The sequence below is a fragment of the Ischnura elegans genome, chromosome 7 (genome assembly GCF_921293095.1).
Source record: "Ischnura elegans chromosome 7, ioIscEleg1.1, whole genome shotgun sequence".
NCBI classification, from domain to species: Eukaryota; Metazoa; Arthropoda; class Insecta; order Odonata; family Coenagrionidae; genus Ischnura; species Ischnura elegans.
This window is the reverse complement of record NC_060252.1, coordinates 32,647,461-32,668,251: the sequence shown is the minus strand read 5'-3', so window position 1 is coordinate 32,668,251 and position 20,791 is coordinate 32,647,461. Positions and strand designations below refer to the sequence as shown.

The following is a 20,791-nucleotide window of genomic DNA, read 5'->3' as shown; positions in this document are numbered from 1 at the left end:
ATGGGATAAAAATCCAAAATGGCAAGCCAAAGCAAAGATTCATCAGTTCAATACAAAACACTTTCAATAAATACTGCAGTAATTCATCAGGCCCAGCATAGATTGTCGATAGAGAATTATTTCTGAATCTGCAGGAATTATATACCAGCTAACCAGTCGCCCATGACCTATTTGCCTGTGAAAAAAAACAGTCTTTCCCACAACCCCAGTCCCTCGACTCCCAATGCCTACTTGAATGCGGTGAGAAAAATTGCTGGTTTTTAGTTTAAACTTATTATTCTTCGGCTGTACCACAACGATTGGATAAATCGCACAATTCGGAGACGGATTCAAAGAATAATGTACCATGTGAAAGGAAATCTATTTCCTCGCCGACCGATAGTGGCGGCTCAAGCTCAGTCGATTTTTCTCCGATTGAGCATACTCGTAGATTACATATTATCATTAGGTATCGAAAACTTACGCGCATAAGGAGTTGAGCATCCATATGTGAACGATCAATTATTCAATTATTACCTTTCAATACAACGAATGGTATCGCAAAGTCACTGGTACAGGTACTGAGCGTAATTTTCCACGGTTGTCTGAATTTTGGTGCATTACACGGCATGGTATTGGAAGAGGCGTCCGACAGCTGAGGTCATTTGCGCCATGAGGGAAGGGGTAGGTAAGGAAGGGTGGAAAGAAACCCGGCGTCGGCATTAGCCTGCTCTTAACGAAAGACGCCAAGGGGACCACGGCTTAACGTCCCATCCGACGGACGGAGTGTTGTCCTTGAATTGTTCTCCACACAACTTTCAAGCAGGGATTCAGCAGTCTCTGAAAATCTCTGCCACCGCCGGGATTTGAACCCGAGCCCGTCGGGTGGGAAGCCAACACCCTAGCCACCACACCAACCCGATCCCCCTGGTGCATTACATAATCCTCATTTCATGTCTTTTAAAGGTTTCATAGTTTCATATTATCTGCGTACCATATTCTTTCAAATACTGAAATATTTCATTTTATATATAGAAGCTATTACCCCCAATTATATCTCCGGAATGAAAGAAAGCGAAATTAAGGGCGGACTCCGAGCGAATGGCTATGATTTGCCCGAGTGTGACAGAAGGTACTTCACATGAAGGAAAGCGAGAGGGAAGAGAAAATATGCGAGGAATTCTCGGTAAGAGAGTTGAATCGAACGTTTTAAAGGCAATTAATCTGAACAGTTGATGAGCCACGATTTAGGAGGCCAGCGCGAATTACGGTTCGAGCTTACAAGCTGCGGGCATTCCGTATCCGACGGTGAAGAGAGAACGAATATGCGACGTGTTTGCACCATCGCGAGTCAGGGCTTTGGAAAAAATAGTTTAATAAAAAAGACGAAAATTCCATCAATATCATAAAATGAATCTCCGAAATCTTCGCAACCGAAGGAGTTCCTCGCTTTTTTCTACCGACCAAATTCCGTAGTCGTAGAAGCGTAATATGGCACTTTCCTCATTATCTGACAAAAAAAAATATACTCTACAAAAATATCAGTAAAAATTTGAGTACATCCATAAATATTATAGAGTTACAATAAAATATTATTGGATAATGTAGGGTAAATTGAAAACTTTAACCATTGGTTTTTTAAAGAAACTTTTAATTACACTGCAACCACAAAATATCCTCTAACTCTCATAAGATTGTTACGTACTATGTAAAGAGTTTAACTCCGTGCGTCCGCCATCCGTAAGCAATATGTTGATTTCAAATAAAAATGGGCCGCAATCAAGTTATCAGTGGCGTAGACAGGAGTGGGTTTAAAATTACTAAAACCTCCTACAAGCTAACATATTTATTCGAAACTGGAGTACTATCAAGGAAAATATCGAGTGTCTCATTATTTTATTTTATTAAAAAGAATACTATAGGTATCCATTACATGACGTTTATTTTTCCGCATGCTATGTTGTTTTATAAACAACCTTCCTTAAGGCCTGGTTACACGATAATTCAACACATAGGAGTTAATGTCAGAAGGTATGAACCTGAGAAGGAATGCAAAAATGTACCGTGTGACTATTCCATTAGTGCGAATGCATGAAGAGAAAATATTAACTTATTTGGTTCATACATTCGTGCATAATCCGTTCCGATCCGCCAATATCGTGTATGCATTCACACATTAACTCGTGCGTATTAATGCATAGTGCCACCAGGCCTTTAGAATTCCAGTGCTCGTGGAAGAAGATGCTTTTAATAGGACCCCAGAAACGTTTTCCTTTGCTATGCTAATGACAGCCTTTTTGCATTTTCTTATAATAAAGAAGTTTTAAGCCAAAATGTGGAAAATTATCAGGCAAAAAAATGTTCATTGAAGTTTCAGTCGACTTCTCCAACTAAAAATTATGTCTAAAACTATACCACTCTGTGCTTTGCGGAACTGCTTTTGTATAATCTGAATGAACAGCAAAGGCACATTTCACCTTAAAACGAATTAACAGAAACCTACTACACTCGGAAACATCAATACAAAAGTTGAATTCCTCATTTAAACCAATTACTCTCGTTTCTACCTTCATATATTATAGGTGCCTAAGCTCTCTTCATGACTGAACGCATGAATGGTTTATCTAAGAAATTTATGATTTTAACAAATTATGGTCCGCACACGTAAAAGTACGAGTTTCCACATCCAGTGGTCGCAGTCCGGTCACGTATTTTTACATTTTTTTATTCGTAATTAGTGACAAAAATTCACGAAGGTATTTTGGACTATTTGCACAAAGATATTGTTCTGGCAAAAAAATAAATAAAAAATAAACAAAAAATATATATTTATAATAAAAATGTGTATTTAAAACAGGATTAGTTTTCGAGTTGTGTGAGTTTAATTATATACTTGTACCTTCCCCATAAATATCCTGTAAATTGCCGACCTCAAAAGGCTAGGGCGCAGGTAAAGGGCGCCAGTAAAGGGCGCCGGTAAAGGGCGCCGGACCAAGAAGTGTTAACATTCAGAGCACACAGCGGAATGAAATTTTAAATATCTATGCCTCGTTAAACTAAACTCAATCCTAAGCAAAACTCTTATTCCTTAATGATTTTCTACATTTACATTCCAGATTAACCCCAGCGTATGGCGTTGTCATTGCATTCTACTCAACGCTTCTGGTTTTCCTGGATCGAGGGCCAACGTGGAACAAATACATGGGAACTAACGCGGAGCAATGTCGGGAGCACTGGTTCCTGAATCTTCTGTACGTGAACAACTACATTGGATATGACCGCATGGTAGAGACTGGATTTTCCATTTTTAGACTACTGTTGCAAACTCATACACTCACTCATAAATTCTAACTATATATGATTATCTCTAATATGAATGCTGAAGATTATTTTATTTAGATTTTCTTTTGTTCCCTTGTCTTGACCCCTTTTAATTAATGATCAAAAATTTATGGAAGGACATATAATGCAAAACGTTTTTGCCAACGTTTCGCTTTATTTTAAAACCTTCAATATGTTCTAAGGTTCCTTTCGTATTCCTGCTTAAATTTTCCATTCTAGACGTCCAAAAAAATGGGTTATGGTTTGACGTTGTTAAACAGCTACCTCCTCGGATTCTTCTCATAGAAAAACTTTTTGGCAAAAACTTGTTTGCATAATATGACCTATACTCCAGGATTTTCTGAAGATTATTTTCATAAATTCAATTATTTTACGATTTCCTTTGCATGTTGCCTTACAATAATAATAATTAGATTTGCCTTTTCCTTGTCTTGACCTCTATTTTTAATGATCATAAGTATCTTGGAGTTTAGGTCAAAATGATGCAAAACTTTTATGCCGACGCGACGCGACGTTTCGGTTTATTTGTAAAATTTATTTGTATTTGCTATAAATGTAAAACGATTGTACAATATTGGTACATAAACAAAATTAAAGGTTAAAAAAATATTTTTTACAATAATATAATCAAAAAAAGGTAGACGCAAGACTTTTGACATACTTTATTTTTGCACAGGGTTGTTTATTGATAGTAACTAAGTTATTACCTAACTTAGTTACCATCAATTTTGATTGATTAAATAAAATAATTTTTACTAAGATTCTCAACGTCAGATCTTTTACTACAGCTGTTATTGGTTGACGATGGTTTACAAATAAACCGAAACGTCGGCATAAATATGTTGCACCATTTTGACCTAAACTCCAAGATACTTATTAATAATAATTTTTGTAATGACCACAGGTTACCCCAATTACGCTTCATTTTAATATATTTGAACAACACATTTCAATGCACATATGCCCAGGCGGTACTCGAATCCGCGACCGTCGGTTTGACAGGCGGGGACTTATCCCCGTCGCGCCGCCACCGAGGCCAGCCAATAGACTCACTCTTAATTCTTAACTAAATATAATTTCCCTTAATATGATTTCTGAAGACTATTTCTCTAAATCCAAGTATTTCACCATTTCCTTTGTGTGTTGCCTTGTTCTCTATTCATTAGTAAATGATTCTTTTATGGATGTAACTTTTGATAGGCTATCTTCACTAATTTAAAAGCTCTTTAAAAAGAGCTTTTAAATTGGTAAAGAAAGCTAGAGCTCTTTAAAAAGAGCTTTTCTTGAAAATAGATCTTTCTCTTTAAAATAGAGAAAGATAAAGATCTATTTTCAATATTTTTGGTTGTACCATGCACAGATCAAACTATTGAACAATAAGTAGTTTTAAAACACAAAATAGCAGCGAGGTAATTATGTAGAAGTTATTCATACTAGGAGAGTTAAATTATTTTCAAGTTTACTACGGTTACAAGTGGATTTTTTTGCTAACAATAATATTTCCTCAGTGTAACATTATCAAGATGGTATATTTACACTTGATAATAAACGCAAAAAAAGATACTTACGTCGACTGGAAATAATTCTTCGGTGGAAAAATCAAAATATATATTTCTTATCAATTTGGTTAAAAAAAAACCTAATACTCATTTTATATGCATGACAGATTATAAGTAATAATTACGGGGAAAAATTGTGAGCATATTTCAGGCCTAACGCACCGGGTGAATTATGATATCGCACACGCACTGCACAAACTCCAAATTTGGTTCGGATATGTGAGGTAAGAGAGCAATCCAGCACAAATCACACTAATTCACCATATAAGGTCGAGGAGCCAGTTCCTTTCTCAGTGTCACTTCACAACAAGAGAATCATATTGTTAGTAAAAAAAAGCTTCATGAGGTATGAGCCCGGTACCCTTAGACCAGCCCACGCCTATAATATTTTTCAACATTTCCCAAAAGTGTAGAAAATGCTAGCATCGACGTCGGGTTCAATGATAATGGGAAGAGTAGTTAATTCGTATAGCGTAAATGAATTCAAATCCATAACAAATTGCGAAACCATAATACCAATTCTACCAATATTTTGAAGTATATCGCTTATCATTGTGTCAACACCTCTAATTAAACCTTATTTCCCCGAGAAACTCGGATCATTTTGTCCGTCCGCGACGGGAGTGGCGACCCTTATAAGCCCATTTAAATGCGCGGTAGTTGACAACACATTTAAAGGCCGACTTGGTCCTCTTTTGTAATATTCGTGACAATGGCGATGGAGGATTCCCTACACGCTGGTTACACATCACATAATATTTTAGCTTGTACAAGTCGGAGTATCCTTGGACTTGAGCAGGTTTAAATATTACGCAATATTACCATTTGCAGTTTATATGTTATCATGGATACATTGCACTTCCACCATGATTCAAGCCAGAAACGATTTAATACGTGATGTAATGTTAGTCTAATAATAAGAACCACGTTAAAACAAAACTTAGGCTCGCCAGCGGATAACGTTTTGGAATATTAGCTAAATTAATGCTGAAGTTTAGTCACCTAAAACATGAAAATTTTGCTAATAACAGCTAAAAGAGATAGAAATAAATTCGACGTAAAAACAAAATAATTCTATAATCCATATTTCATGTACACTTGTTTTGTTTTTTTTAACCTCCATGCATGTCGTCTTTGACGAAAATTATTACTAATTCTAAAACTAATTGCTTTAAACAGTGAGATCATGAACTCATCTCTTTTGGGTGAAATATAGAGTGAAAATTTTCAATTCAGTCATTTCTCCAGCATAATAACTAATGTATTCCACAAAGTTTAATCGGCTATGGTTTAATAGATGTGGTTTGAGGGTGGGAGTGGTTCGCGAATGATTCTGATTTGGGGCGAGTGGTCCACAGACTATTCCTAAAGTTGGGAATTGCCGGCAACACCACAGAATTCCGATGTCACTCCTCACTTTTATCCCTTCCGCTGAGTGACGACGGGCTGCTGTGCTAGTGAATGAGTCGAACGAAGCCTTCCGGGATGGGGCGGTTTGCCGTCGTCACTATGGTCGATAATCATGCCTTCTCGATTGGGGACCATGTTCCATGTTGCCTTGGGAGCAGTGTTTGGTGCAGTCGTGGTACCTGGCGGCCGACATGCAGCTGTGCCTGCTATCGCCACTGCTCGTCTACCCTCTGTGGAGGTGGCCGCGAAGAGGAGCCGCGCTTCTCACCCTCGCCACCGCACTCTCCGTGGCGCTGCCCTTCGCCACCACTTACGCATACGAACTGCCCGGGTTCTACCACGTTGGAACTAGGTGAGTGAACTAATGCTGTGCGCATTACCCTAATCATACCATTGTTAAATCTTAAGCACTGCATTGAGAAAGTGAATCCTCACGCTGTCACGCGCATAGTAATAGTTGCTGGTGAGCAATCGGATAAAGTAATAAGATTACTTGTAACGATTACTTTTGCTATAACATTTATTTGCAGCGATTAATTTTTACGAAATGTATTTTTTATTTGTGATTTACTCCTTGCTGTGTAAGAGGAATAGTTACTTTTGATGTAATCGTTACTTTCTCCTACTACTTGATGATCACTTCACTCATTTCACAGAATTACTCCCTACAGGTAACTACGAGTCCCCGAGTACAATAATTTGCTTTTTTAGATTTAGGCACTCTTTTTTGTAGCCTACTTATGATGAATATAAAATATGACACCCGTTGTATTGTAACATCAATTGTTATTGTGTTTATCTCTATTAAATTGCTACACAAAATTAGCAATTTCAATGACTCAATTATTCCATACATTTACTGCAATACTCGACAGTTATTACGTGGTCTCTATTGGGAAATATAACAGGAAGTAATGGTTACTGTAATTTTATTGATTCCTTTTTTAAATAAGTAATTTGTACTCGTAATTGAATACTTTTTGTACAAAGTAACTGTAATTGAGCCCAGTTTTCAGAACCAAATTTCCATGTACCAAGGATGATATTTGCCATGGAGAAAGCATTTGGCAATACGTAGGGCGTATTCTCTGACCGTGCCATACAATTAGTTAGCACAACCTTCATCTCCTGTGCCACAGTGTTGTATTGAGACGTCAACTCCTTGACCAGTAAACGCAGTCTGAGATTAATCCTTAGAATACGATGGGTTGGGGGTTAAGTGGTGGCATACCTGACCGGCAATAGGAAGATCCGGGTTCGAATTCCAACTAAGCTTAATGATTTTCCAAGGAAAAATTCATCCTTGGTGCACTAAATAAATGGATATACTTTGACAACTATCTGTCCAGAAATCCTAATATTCTACCAAATATAGCACCGTCGACAAAGTTACTCGCAATATATTAGTAGTCACTCTTTCCAAAATACAATAATGCATATGATTGATGAAATTTGGATCCTAATTTTGTATTATTTTACAGCCATGTTTTTTTTCATTCTTAAATATCTGCATCTATCAATCATGGTTGAAAACATAGCCATATAAGTTAATCAATGGATTCTTGAAACTCATGAAAATTTTCATTATTTTTCGCAGTAATTCCCTCCTAAACGTGTACATGCAGTATGTCTACATGGCCACGCACAACAGGATGTCGCCCTATTTGGTCGGACTGGCGCTTGGCTATCTCCTACACAAACTGAGGGCGCAGAAAGTGACTCTCTCCAAGGTAATCAACCTAATTCCTTCGCCCTAACTTTTTTTCAATTGGCAAAGTCGTCAACTGTTTGGACATAATATGCAATTGCTGACCTAAATAGGAGATTTGGTTGGTAGATTGGCTATAATGTCGGCTTCCTACCTTGTAGATCTGAGTTAGATTCCCGGCGGTGGCGGAGAATATTTTACGGATACTGACCGATCCCTGCTTGAGTGCCTAGAGGAGGGTACTTCAATTGCAGTACTCAAATGAGAGGTCCCTTAGCGTCTGATGCCCCGTACCTACTTTCCAAGAAATTCGGCCATTTAGCAGGATTCTGTTCTATTCATTTCAAAGATAACTTTTTCGACACTCACCAAAATGTCTGTTAATTTACTTCCCAGGACTATTCCTCCCTAAGGGAAAGAGTTGCATCCCATCTCATCTTTCATCAAACCATCATTACATTTCATCATTGCTGGTTTATTTGATGATGAAATTTTAAGATTGGTATAATGAAAGCCTCCATTTCTCCCTTCCCATTTTATTCTCCCGAGGGAAAAATATTGCGCACGCCTGCTCCTCGCCCACCATCGACTTACCGCTGCTGTGCAACTGTCACGATCCCTTTCCGTAACCTTCCGCCAGTTTCATCAATTCCGCCTCCAAGTGAATCGAACTAAAATGATCCAAATACTATGAATAAGAGAGGATTATCTTGCCTGATATTCTCACCCTACATAAAGGGTGAGTAGCCGGGTTCAGAAAATTCTGACATTCCTAAGGCGCTTCAGGCACGAGATCACCTCGAAAGACACAAGGTGTTCCATCCATTCTTAAGCCAGATCATGCGATCAGCACACTTTTAAATCTGTTTGAACCTGCTCTAATTACTTACGCATATTAAAGGCAGGATTCTCGGACATCCTCGAGAAAATACAATCTGTGCTCGCATGTCGCCAAGTCAAGTTGTAAGTTAATTTTATTTATCATGAATATGACAGTTGAAATTTTTCACTTGTCTCAAAATTCCATAGAGTAAGAAATCCTGCCTATAATATGTAGTGTTAACTTCATCGACCCCAGACTTTTGGTTGCAAATACGATAAACTGTCATTCAGTTCAATCAATCATCATCCGTTGCATGTGAAAAATAAAAAATTAATGAAGTGTTATACTTTGAGGTATAAATGGTTCAAATTGCCTTTATTAAAATTTCAATCTTCTCTCAAAATCCACGCACGTGTTTAAATTTTATTTTTTCGAATTTCAATCCATACACACGTCATGCGTGGTTCGACGCTTACATTAAAGGGATAGATATCTACAGTTATAAAACATGAATAATTAAAATGTATTTTAGAATTATGCACCAAATTACAAAACAAATAGATCATAATTTGTCTTCCTTGTAGTTCATACACATGAAACATGATAATTTTGTTGAATAGGTTGTCCCTAAAACATTTATCCCAACAACATATATGCAAATAGAAGTCAAAATACTTGGTGTGTTCAACACAATTCTATTTAATCAACCGACCCGAGTTCCATTGACTAAGTATAGACTTTTCAAGGTATTTCATCGGATTACTCCTTCTGCAGAGTGGACAAAACTCAGGTTGGTATATTTAATGTCAGTCTGTTGAACATACCAAGTAACTAAAAAGCTATGAATTCGTAATTAAATGTAATTTATTCAATCGACCTCGATTTGGACGTATAACATCATTCACATGGGCTAACATAGGTACCAGCAAACAGTTATGCACTTGCACCTGTACCTTTGTCAGTTCTGATGATGACTTTCCACGTCGAAACCATGGTCGATTACATAAATTATATGGAATGACGAGATCATAGCTCCTCATTCACTTGGTACGTTCCACAAATTGCCATTTAATATACCGACCTCAGTTTTGCTTACTCTATTATAGCAGCAGTAAATAAATTAGGTGGCATTACAAAGACATAGGTTTTCATAGCTCCACGATGGTTTGCAAATTCCACTTAATCACGCCGGAGAAAACAACTAACATATCAAGTATCTTTATTTTATCATACGTATGAATGCAGTTCCTTATATTAACCGGATGCGTTCAGTTTGTGACAGCAATGGTTGATCTCATCGTGTTTCCTTCCTTCGCTTCAGAGCGCGGTCGCTGCCGGGTGGTTGGCGTGCTTTGCCACGCTGTACGCGGTCATCTTCGGCCCGTACACGATGTTCCAGTACGATCACGTGTACAACGTCCTCGAGTCGAGCTTCTTCAGTGCGTTCCATAGGTTCGCCTGGGCCGTCGCAGTCGCCTGGCTCATATTCGCGTGCAGCAAAGGATATGGTGGTGAGTCTTTGGCCCTTCCTCCAGTGGCGTCATGGCAAAATTAGTACTGCCGGAACGCACTTTCCTAAGCCCCTTTTTACAAGTGAAATACTACTCTCCGTGTTTCAATTATTTCAGCAAATATAGAATAAACAAATCGAAAAATATTTATATTTTTGTTTCGAATTATATTTGAAATTTTGAGGCTCCAAAATTGATGAAAGTGTTATTTGATTATTATGTCTTTTCTTAACCATGACACCCCTGCCTTCCTCCATTTTTCAAGTGGACTTCATTTCGTTACCCTTCTGAAGACTCTGAATTTCCAGTTCTTTAATTCATGTCAAGCTTCCAATCACAGAAGAAGGAGGAATTCCTATTGATAATGAATTTTTTTCATGTTTTGTTAAGAACAATTCTCATTATTGATTTTCCGCTAAAAACCTTTCAACTGAAAATGAAAGATAAAAAAAACACAGGACTTTTTATTATCTTCAGTTATGAAGCCAGAATTCCTCACCGTCTTGCGACCCAATGCTTAACTCAGGGTCTCAGCGTATTATATTGAATAAACATCAACTTCCTCTTTTCCACGCTAGTAATAAATCTCGGTGGTGGGAAGCAATAGAATATAAGTATGGGTGATTATGAACGTGAAGAGGTACTGGGGACTAAGGTTAAGAGAAACCAATCGGGGAAGTGAAGGAACGGCACAGACAAAAGTGGAAAGTAACTGAAAATATTCACCTCGTTCAATGTATTTCATCCGTATAGGGTATTACGCTTCTAATTTTCATTTTTTTATTTCTATTTTGCCCCCCTTTCACCACGGCGTAAATTTACGGGATCTAAATTAAAACAAACTTTGAGATCGAAGCGTGTTTAGAAATCAATTATTATCCAATTCTCACTGTTCATAGTACTTAATGTTATTTCGTTCAAGCATTCAATTTGATTCCAGTTTCCTAACTTAAATAAATTCAAAATTTTCGCTAGCGTATTGCAATATATACTCCCAACTTCCATATACTTGATCCATACATGTGATAAATGCAAAGTTTGTGTTTTACTCATTACGATATGGTTTTCAACAGAGTTAACAAGACTACGATTGAGTTGCTTCACAATCTGTTGCTCCTTCTCTATGTAACCAACATTCATTCTGTTGTCAGTGTTTTTAATTTTATGTTTACTGCGCTTAATTCATAGACGAATCAAACATATTATCGCCCTCTAACTCAGCTGAATCTTATAATGTAAAATGCAAATAAATTGATAACTATGCTTTTGATTCACAGGCTATATAAACTCGCTCCTGTCCGCCAAGTTCTTCAAGCCCCTAAGTCGTCTATCCTACTGTATCTTCCTCACGCACATCGCAGTCCTGCTGTACGGCACTTCGAGGCTAAGGGCCTCCATCTACGTCGACGAATACGTGCTCGTGAGTACTCATCATGTTCTCGTATCACCTGAGACGTGAATTATTTGTACAATTAGGAATGATTACGTTTTTATAAGATGTAGTGATTACCATTAACCTGGAAAATGCTGCGATTTGCGATTTCTTTTTTTTCGAGTTTTTGTTGATTTTTCACATCTATGAACCAAAATTGCGTATTTTGGACAGATTTTAATATTCCTCATTATTTTGAGAATCCGTTTCATGAAAAATTCGTTCCTCTGCCATTCAATCTCTTTTATTATCCTCATTAATTCCTCAAGGGTTCCTGAATAGATAAATACAATATACACCATTTCAGTGGGATTCAAAACAATTGACTCCACGCACAATTTTTGCTACTGTAAAAAATTACTGATTTTGTAATTCACACCCTTCAATTTAAAAATCAAAAGAAATTAGAGAGCATGCAGGAAATATGAATGGCATCTACAACTTTTTTTCTATCCAATACTATGGGCCGACACTAAGACGCAATTTTCTCCAACATTTAAAATAGTTACGGGACTAATTTGCTAATAACTTATCAGCACTAAACCAGTGATTCAGCTCGAAATTGATTCTGTATTAAGGCAGAGTAGGTGGGATGGATTGGATCACCCACAAACAAACATGAGGCGTGAAAATTTCACACATGGGGGGTTCAGTTCCTTTCCCTGGGTGGTAGGGCTCAGTGGCTCAGCGAGGGGGGTTTTGAGGGACCCCCCCCCCCAGAACTCAGAAATGTTTTGAGTTTAATACATTTCACTTAATTGGATTAATATTACTTATAGAAAAGTGTAAATATTAATAAAATATCCCTCAGAAGGCTGTAAAACTCACCATTTTCAACCAATTATGTGAAAAATTTTCGAGGAGAGGGCCCCCAGTTTTTTGCGCCTTAAACCCCCCCTAGACTTAATTCCTATCTGCACCCCTGGTTGTGATCAACATTGATCGGGATTATTCCGATTGCTTTTCATTCCGAAAGGTTGATTCCGATTGGTTGCGGCGCTATCGGAATTTATTGTGCTAGAAATTATCACTCCAACGAGTCACTACCAGGGCTCATATCGTCGTCGGAATGAAAAGTTTCATGCACAACAAACTCCGATCCCTCTGATAAAGAATAAAAATCAAACGTTCCGAATGAAAGCAGAGCGGACTCAATCCGATCAGTGTGAAGCACACACCCACAAGGCCGTCTCGCACTTTGAGGCTGGCCTGAGTTATGAAATCAAGATCGTTCGATAAGCAGTTCACGACAGTTCACTCACAACACCACTACGCTCCTCCGAACAAATCATTTTGAAATCATTAAATTGCTAAGATGTAAGTGGCATTTCAACCCTGCCGCATGAAAAGGTGGAGTAATTATCATAAACTTCCAGGAGAAAAAAAAAACCTTGGACCGGGAATCGAAGCACGGACCTTTGGCTTTTTAGACCACTGCGCTATTCAGGATGCTGATTTCCTATGACAATGGTGTACGGAGGGTGATGGTACAAATTTTTGGCCCTCGTATCCAAGATGGTAACGCGAGAAATAAAAGGACTTCAAGTCAAAGATTCGTAGTTCGATTCTCGGTCCAGAAGATATTTCTCACCCCAATTCACGTGAATAAATAAGAAGAAATTAATTCTCTGTCACTATCATGGAAAGCATGCGCATATACTTTATGCAACGTAAATTGAAAATAATCTAAAACGTAAGCGACCCAATATAAGTTTCTGCCCCATTCATAGTTTTTCCCTCCGAATGATACTGGTTAATTAAGTTTTACTACCACGCCATGGCCTAAAGTTCTCATTTTCCATTCTAGGTGCACGACTACGCGGGCGACATCTTCATCACTTTAATAGTGTCTGTGATCTTGCATATGTGCTTCGAGGCGCCATTCATGGTTTTAGTGAAGCTCCTATTCGGGAAAGGTACGTATAAAAGATGAGCAAAGTGTCGCACTAAACGTAATTTTCATATTCTTACCAGACCAATATTTTTTTTAAATCTCACGTTACGTGTAAAATTTGGTTCTTCCACTTATTCATAGATTTTTCATAAACGAGTTCTTAACAGCCATCGGCTATTTCTCGCATCAAATTCTCCTAGCCTTTTTATCTCCGCAGTTTTCTGGTATCCAGGTTATAGAGTGCTGATCAACGCAATTATCTTATCTTTTCTTTTGCCAAGGTTTCGCTCCTATACTGAATCATTACCAGGTCTTAGGTAATGATGCAGAATGGCTAACTTCTCCTACCATCAAAAAAGCTTTTTTTTTTACTTTATTTTACTTATTTTTTAAATTTTATTAATATTTGTTACTTGAATATGAGAGCTATTCTTTATCATTTCTAAATACCTGATTGTGCTTCAATAACAAGGCGAGACGTTGGTGAAAGTAAGGATAAAATAATTGTGTTAGCCAGTGGCGGATCCAGGATAGGGACAAGGGGGGGCTAAGTGGGGTTAAGTATTCCAGCAGTAGTGGGGGTCGAAAAAAATACCATTCTCTTTAGTGTAAATTGGATACCAAAGGGGCGGGTAAATAGCTATAGCCCCCATAGATCCGCCACTGGTGATGACCAACACTCCATAACCTGAATACGTGATATAATATTGTGGTCAAGAAATTCCCTTAAATAATTCTACAGTCTTCGCCTTCTGTATTGTTCCCTTCTCACATCTTGTCCAGTCTTCTCGTGGTCATCCTCTCCTCCCCCTCCCAGATTTCTTCAACCGATGGTTACCCAGGGGACGGCTGGCCAGGGCGGGCGGGGAGAATTCTCGTCCCATGGACACGAGTATTTCATGAAAAAGTCTTCCTAAATTAAAATGCATAGCTGTTTGCTTCAAGAAATTTTTGAGAATTTTTTTCCGTTTGAAAGAGTTACCTTTTGATGTAGACAATAATACAATTGGGGCATGTTTACTCAGCCATCAAAAGACTTGAAAACACTTCATACAATTTAAAATTGTGAATTGCGCTGTTCAGTTTGAACCGTAAAAAAGGCACAAGTAAATGTTTTTTTAACTTTTTAAGGGGAGAATTTGCCTTGTGGGGCCCCTTGACCATGTTGCCGCCAGAGCCCTTGGGTAACCAATTTGCTCCAATGGTTGCCAAGTTAACATTCTTGGGACCAACGTTACTCTCCAGCTTTTTGATTTTAAATACTATTTAGGGTTTTTTCTCAGTTTTCTATGATATATTCTTGTATAAAATTGACTAAGTCAATCGAGATTTAGTGGAAAGAATACACATTGGTTGAAGAAAAAAAAAGGTAGCACTTTTTCCACAAGTTTTACTTTGGTACTACGTATTTCAACCGCTAGGTCATAATCAGGTACTTATGTATATGTATGTACCTAACGATGACCTAGTTGTTGAAATGCGTAGTACCTAAGTAATACTTGTGGAAAAAGTGCTACTTTTTTTTCTTCAACCGATGTGTATTCTTCAAGGGAAAAAGTACTATCTTGTTTTTTGCCGCTGCCTGATTTTTCGTATATATTAATTTCTTAAGTTTTTATTTTCCGCATATTCTTCTTAGATGATCCATCATTACAACCTCCAATCTCTGTCTTTTCCTTTTGGACTATTCACTCCAAGAGTTTGACGAAGGGATTCGATTTACTCATAAGTCACATTTGGAATCAACTTCATGACTGACGTATTATTGCGCAGCAGGTAAATGGTAATTACCCTGGCTGTTAGTTCGAACCGCGGCTCGTATGCGAGGTCTACACTGATTTCCCCTCCATTGATTTCCGGTCGATCACAGCATTTCCGGTGGTTTTCCCTCGCACGACTTGGCCATTCGGTCCCTTCCCATCCTAACGCCCATAAAAACCCAATGGGCCCGCTTTCTCATCCCGAACATTTTGACGGATCCGCCAAATCTTCTCCGAGTCGCCCGCCCCGAAATCTAAACTTTCTCCGATCGTGCATCAGCGTTGAGTTTTGCACGTGGGTGGCCCTAGCGGGAAAATAAAATAACACCGCCACTTAAGATGAGCAATATTTCCCGCCATGAGGCTACTTATAGAGGACGCTGAACCCGTATACCAGGCGTAAAAATGAAATAAATTTTTGCGTTCCAATGAAAAGTTATCAACGTTTCAAAATGTATTCCAGTCATAACTAATGGTAAAATTTGCAGAGAGAATAAAACGGAGTTGTAAATGAGGAAATGGCTTTCCACAATATTACTAAAATATCGACGTATTTAAATGCCCCGGAATAATCATCAGGACAACTGATGATTTCGCAAGCAAAAGGCCTGAGGGCGAACCTGATAAAACAGAAACATGGTAATCATTCAAGCTGTTTTCCGACGCATGTTATTATCAAAGCCGTTCAATGCATAAAATTAATGCGATTTGCTTCTACGCTTCATTTTTTTACTTTATTCAAAATACTAATTTTATTAGAGGCAACACGCCTCCTTCAGGTCCCACGAAAAGAAGTCAACCACCTCTCTCGTAAAAACAACGAAATTACTAAACCTTTGCTATTGACAGATAGGCAATAATCACATTAGACATTATAATTAAGACTTATATATGGACTCCATATGGTAACTTGCATTATTTACTATAGGAAAATTCCCTTAGACAAGGAATCGAACAACGGACCTTAGTGTTTCTGGAACGATACCCAGGCCACTAAGCTATCAAAATTCCTCTTTTCCCATGACAATTCATTTATTTATTCATTTAACACAAAAACAGCACTAATGCCTTTAGATTGGGTCTTACAAACAAAATATAGTATGAAAATATATTTTTAACTGGTAATTTAGCGGTAATTTTCATGGTACTAGATGATGGCTTTATCACCGGGTGTCTCATTTGGGTGTCTCGGACAGTGACATCTCTTCTGAAACAAAATATTGCATTATCTCGAAAATCTTCATTCAATGATGGTTAAATTCATTCAATCCTAATATTTTTATATTGTAGCCCTTCTTTTCTCTCCTTCTCTAGCTATTTCCTCAAGTTCCCAATTCCTCTCCCAATCATCCATTTTTATCTGCAACATGTACTCAACTTGGAACTTCACTTTCAATTTCTCCGTCCCATTTATTTCTCACGTTATCACCGTGCCTCAATAACTTCCTCCGGGTCCTTGCTTCGAGGTTCCCTATCGTCAGGAATTTTCAGCAGCGACTTAAACCATTAATAAAGCTACAAATACCGGAATTGGTATGATTTTACATGAGTGCGCATGTGTTTATTTTTTCCATAAGTGGCCTATTTTTATAAGCTTACGAGAAATGCATATTAATTCCAGAATAGGTGAAAATGCATGTCGCTTTTTATATGCACGATATCGATATCATGATTTTTAATACGTAATGGATACTGTTCAGTCGTTTTGTTTGTACGATACTGTACTACTTATTCTAGAATTCATCAACATTTTTCATGTGCTTGGACAAGAATGGCCATTAGAGCCTGTATAAAACTTTGTTGTACTAAAATGTAGAGACTTTCAATGGCAATTTCAATTAAATATAGCCCACGAGACACAATTTGTGACCGTCAGACAGAGAGGTACAACTAATCTAACAAATTTTGAAATATCCATGAATATGATAAGCTTTCGTTTCTCAAGAGGATACCTCCTTCCTCCTTGCTGTGACAATCTATCAGTGTGACATTATTTAAAGCGCATGATCATGAGAAAAAATTCTCCGAATTTTCTGTTTTATCTCTTGAATGATTTTCATCCGAATGAACTTGCGCAGTATCATTCGCCGCGTAAAATGGGGTATCAAGACGAATCCTCCTTCATCCTTGCTGCGATGATCTTTTAACCCATAATTTTTTTGATTTCAGACGGAATTTCAAATTTTTTAAACCGAAAGTTTTCGCCAAATTTTTCGTTTTCCCAGGTGAATGATTTTCATCCGCATAAAACTGCGCAAGATCATTCGCCACGTAAATCGGGGTATCAAGACGAATCCTCCTTCCTCCTTGCTGTGATGAACTTTCGACCGATAATTTTTTTTCAAACGGAATTTCCGTTTTTAACCCGAAAATTTTCGTCAAATTTTCCGTTTTCCCAAGTGAATGATTTCCTCCTTCCTCCTTGCTGAAATGATCTTTAAAACTATGATTTTTTAATTTCAAACGGAATTTAAAAATTTTAAAAAGTATTTTTTTTTCTTTTACCAGATGAATGATTTAATCCGCATGAACTTGCGCAATATCATTCGCCGCGTAAAACGGTGTCTTTAAAGTGACGCTTCCGTCCGTCTTCTTTGCAGGCGGATCGTCGAAGAAGGCGGTGGTGTCGGCGTCGGATGAAAGTAGCAGCCGAGGCTCCAGCAGCGTCGTCCAGCTGGCCACGACGGAGAAAGTGAGGAGGTGAAGGGGAGAGGAGGAGGGGAAGTAGGAAGGGAGGGAGGGGAAGAGGAATAACCGGTGCTGCTCACTTCATACCTCAAGAATATAAAAATAAAATAAAAAAGAAGAAGGCGTGGGAACGCCCCCCCGCGGCGGATTCTGTAACTACGACTGCCGCTACCTGATGAGGGGGATTTTAAGTCCTGTGAGAAGGGGTTGGGGACAGATAACTCTCGTGTATATACTAATAAGACGTTTCCAGATGATAAGGGCAGATGTTGAATGTGACTGATGTGCTGAATATGATCGGAGGCCCGGAAGGAGGAAATGATCCTGCAATTCAGACTCCTGAAAATCAAATGGGCCATGTTCTCTCGTCAAACGACTCCCCCCTTCTGGTTCGTCTTGGCTTAAGAACGAGTCAACCGCCTCATGCCGGTCGGAAGGGGACAACATTACACTAAGTAACTAGTTTTACCTGAGTTTCTACTCAAAAGACATTAAGAAGTGTTATTTTTCTGTTTCCCTACGTCAAGAGGAGACATATTATGGCAATTATGCTCTAAGATGATTGCTTTTGATGCATTCAAGCATTTTTCTGCCGTTTTATTGAATTGGAATATACAAAACATAAAACCCAATCTCCTGAACAAAGAAATTTCTTAGGAAGGTGTAGTAGCCATTTTCTATTCTTTGCAGACGTACAGAAATAGGATAAGTATAACTCATTTGTCAAAGGCAAGAAAATTTTACATAGTAGTACAAAGAAATAATCTTAAACGGAGTGCAATGAGTTATCAGCCACGAAAGAATCCCAGAGAAAGGTAAGGGGGCATTTTTCATCAGAAATCATAGTCAATATTACGAGTGAAATTTAAAACTTCTATTAATCCGGCCCCATAATTTAGGCATATCTGGAAAGATAGACCGCAGTTTTTTATTTCCGGGTTCGTAACATTTATGGATCAAAGTGACAAAGGAGAACAATGCCATAATCTTGCCGATGTGGAGTCGAACTGTGGTCCCGGGACTGAAAATCAATGACTTCCGCTGTCTCTTGTGTGCAGACGTGATTCTGGACGAGGAAGTTGAGCGAATGTATCGTGACCCCAGCATTCAAAGAGGAAGAAGTAGTTATGAAATTCCTTGTTGAATTCGCGTCCGTTGAAGGCGCAGAAAGTAAGGAAAGGGAAGATCGAAACCGGACTTTTACCATGCGACCAAGATTTAAATTCCTAAATCACGTGACCTCTGCCCACCTGCCTGTGACATAGAAGACCGCTAATTGGCTGATGCCATCGTTACAAGCGTTTGAATTGTAGCGGTGAGCATTTATTTCGAAACACAACCATATTTTTATTGAAGTTGGAGCTCACGAAGAAGAATAGGTATATATCAATGTATTGAAACGATTTTGAAGACTTCATATTGCTTTCTACATTTTCAATGATAATATCCGTATTTTTCCTAAGCCTTGTGATTTCGATGTTGGCCTCGGATATAGTTTACTGCGAAATCACGCCCAAAGCTCTAGTTTATCCTAACTCAGAGGTGAGATGGATATGAATGGACATAAAAGCATGTGGACATGAAACATTTGGCCGTCGACTGTGAACAAGGCAACCCCTTCAGAACTTCAAGGACAGAAAAAAATACCCTTTGAAAAGTATTTTGTTTGTAAATAGCTGCGAGTGCGTCAAGTTCCTGATTTAAACTGTACGCGTAGTGTTCTCCAGCATTAAGCCTTCAGTCAAAGTGAGAGACGAAGGCGGACGAGTTGTTTTTTTTTAAGTTTCCTGTGCTCAATTATTCTATGAGGCTAAAACTCGAATTACGAGTTCATAATCGAAAATTATATTGTTCTATTGATTATTTAATGAAAAATATGTGAACTTATGAACAATGACTGGACACAGTGGTATGACGATAGCTCTCCCCTTATGAAATTTAAAAAATTGCGCAATCAGCCATCTTACAGAGGACCTCCAAACATGGCGGAATACTGGAATCCAAAAAAAATGCATGCATATTTCAGCATAGTTCTTCTACCACGAATTCAGGGAAATTTTATTAGGTCATAACGTCATAAAAGTTGGATTAAGATTAGGTTGATTAATAATTGAACTTCATGACGCCATTTTAATAATCTAAATGAAGCTATTCAAAATGTCCACATTTTATCCCATTTAAAATACGAGGACCGAAGTACATTCCTATGATTTCAAACCTAGATATTATGTATTCCGTCTACGGCCTACGTCGATCGTCATTCCACTGTTCAGAGTTCAGTGCCCACGAAATCACATCCACTGATGTGTTGACGGACGTCGCGGAGGAGGACGACAGCGCCACTCCCGATTTAGACGCCGAGTGATGAAACTATGACTATAATTTCATCACCTCTGCTGTCGAAGAGTCATAACTATTTGTGTGTTTATATTGGTGTAAATAAAGTTTATTATACAAACTAAAAACTGGACATGATTATATGCTTATAACCGCGGAGGATTTTTATTCTGCAAGTCATCGAGTCGACGGCCGGAAGTGGGTCACTGGGCAACCAGATGGGGCTGGCTCAAGAATAGCCGACGCGCGGTCTCATTCCGAACTCGGCTGATTGCTTGATTCAATTGTGTTGCTCATCGCCTGTCACTCACACAACCCAAATACACTCCACTGCGGTAAACAAGACCA

The 20,791-nt window shown here is 38.3% G+C and overlaps 1 protein-coding gene across 1 annotated transcript in view; it reads left to right on the top strand.

Annotated features, from left to right (window-relative positions):
• Window positions 1-20,571, top strand: part of LOC124162241 (nose resistant to fluoxetine protein 6-like) — a 149,870-nt gene extending 129,299 nt beyond the window's left edge. The window contains exons 7-13 of the mRNA XM_046538706.1: window positions 3,096-3,264; window positions 6,449-6,642; window positions 7,888-8,020; window positions 10,143-10,332; window positions 11,610-11,752; window positions 13,572-13,680; window positions 18,019-20,571. Coding sequence (XP_046394662.1) covers window positions 3,096-3,264; window positions 6,449-6,642; window positions 7,888-8,020; window positions 10,143-10,332; window positions 11,610-11,752; window positions 13,572-13,680; window positions 18,019-18,122 — 1,042 coding nt within the window. The 3' untranslated portion in view covers window positions 18,123-20,571. The remainder of the gene's footprint in view (window positions 1-3,095; window positions 3,265-6,448; window positions 6,643-7,887; window positions 8,021-10,142; window positions 10,333-11,609; window positions 11,753-13,571; window positions 13,681-18,018) is intronic.
• Window positions 20,572-20,791: the final 220 nt, after the last annotated feature.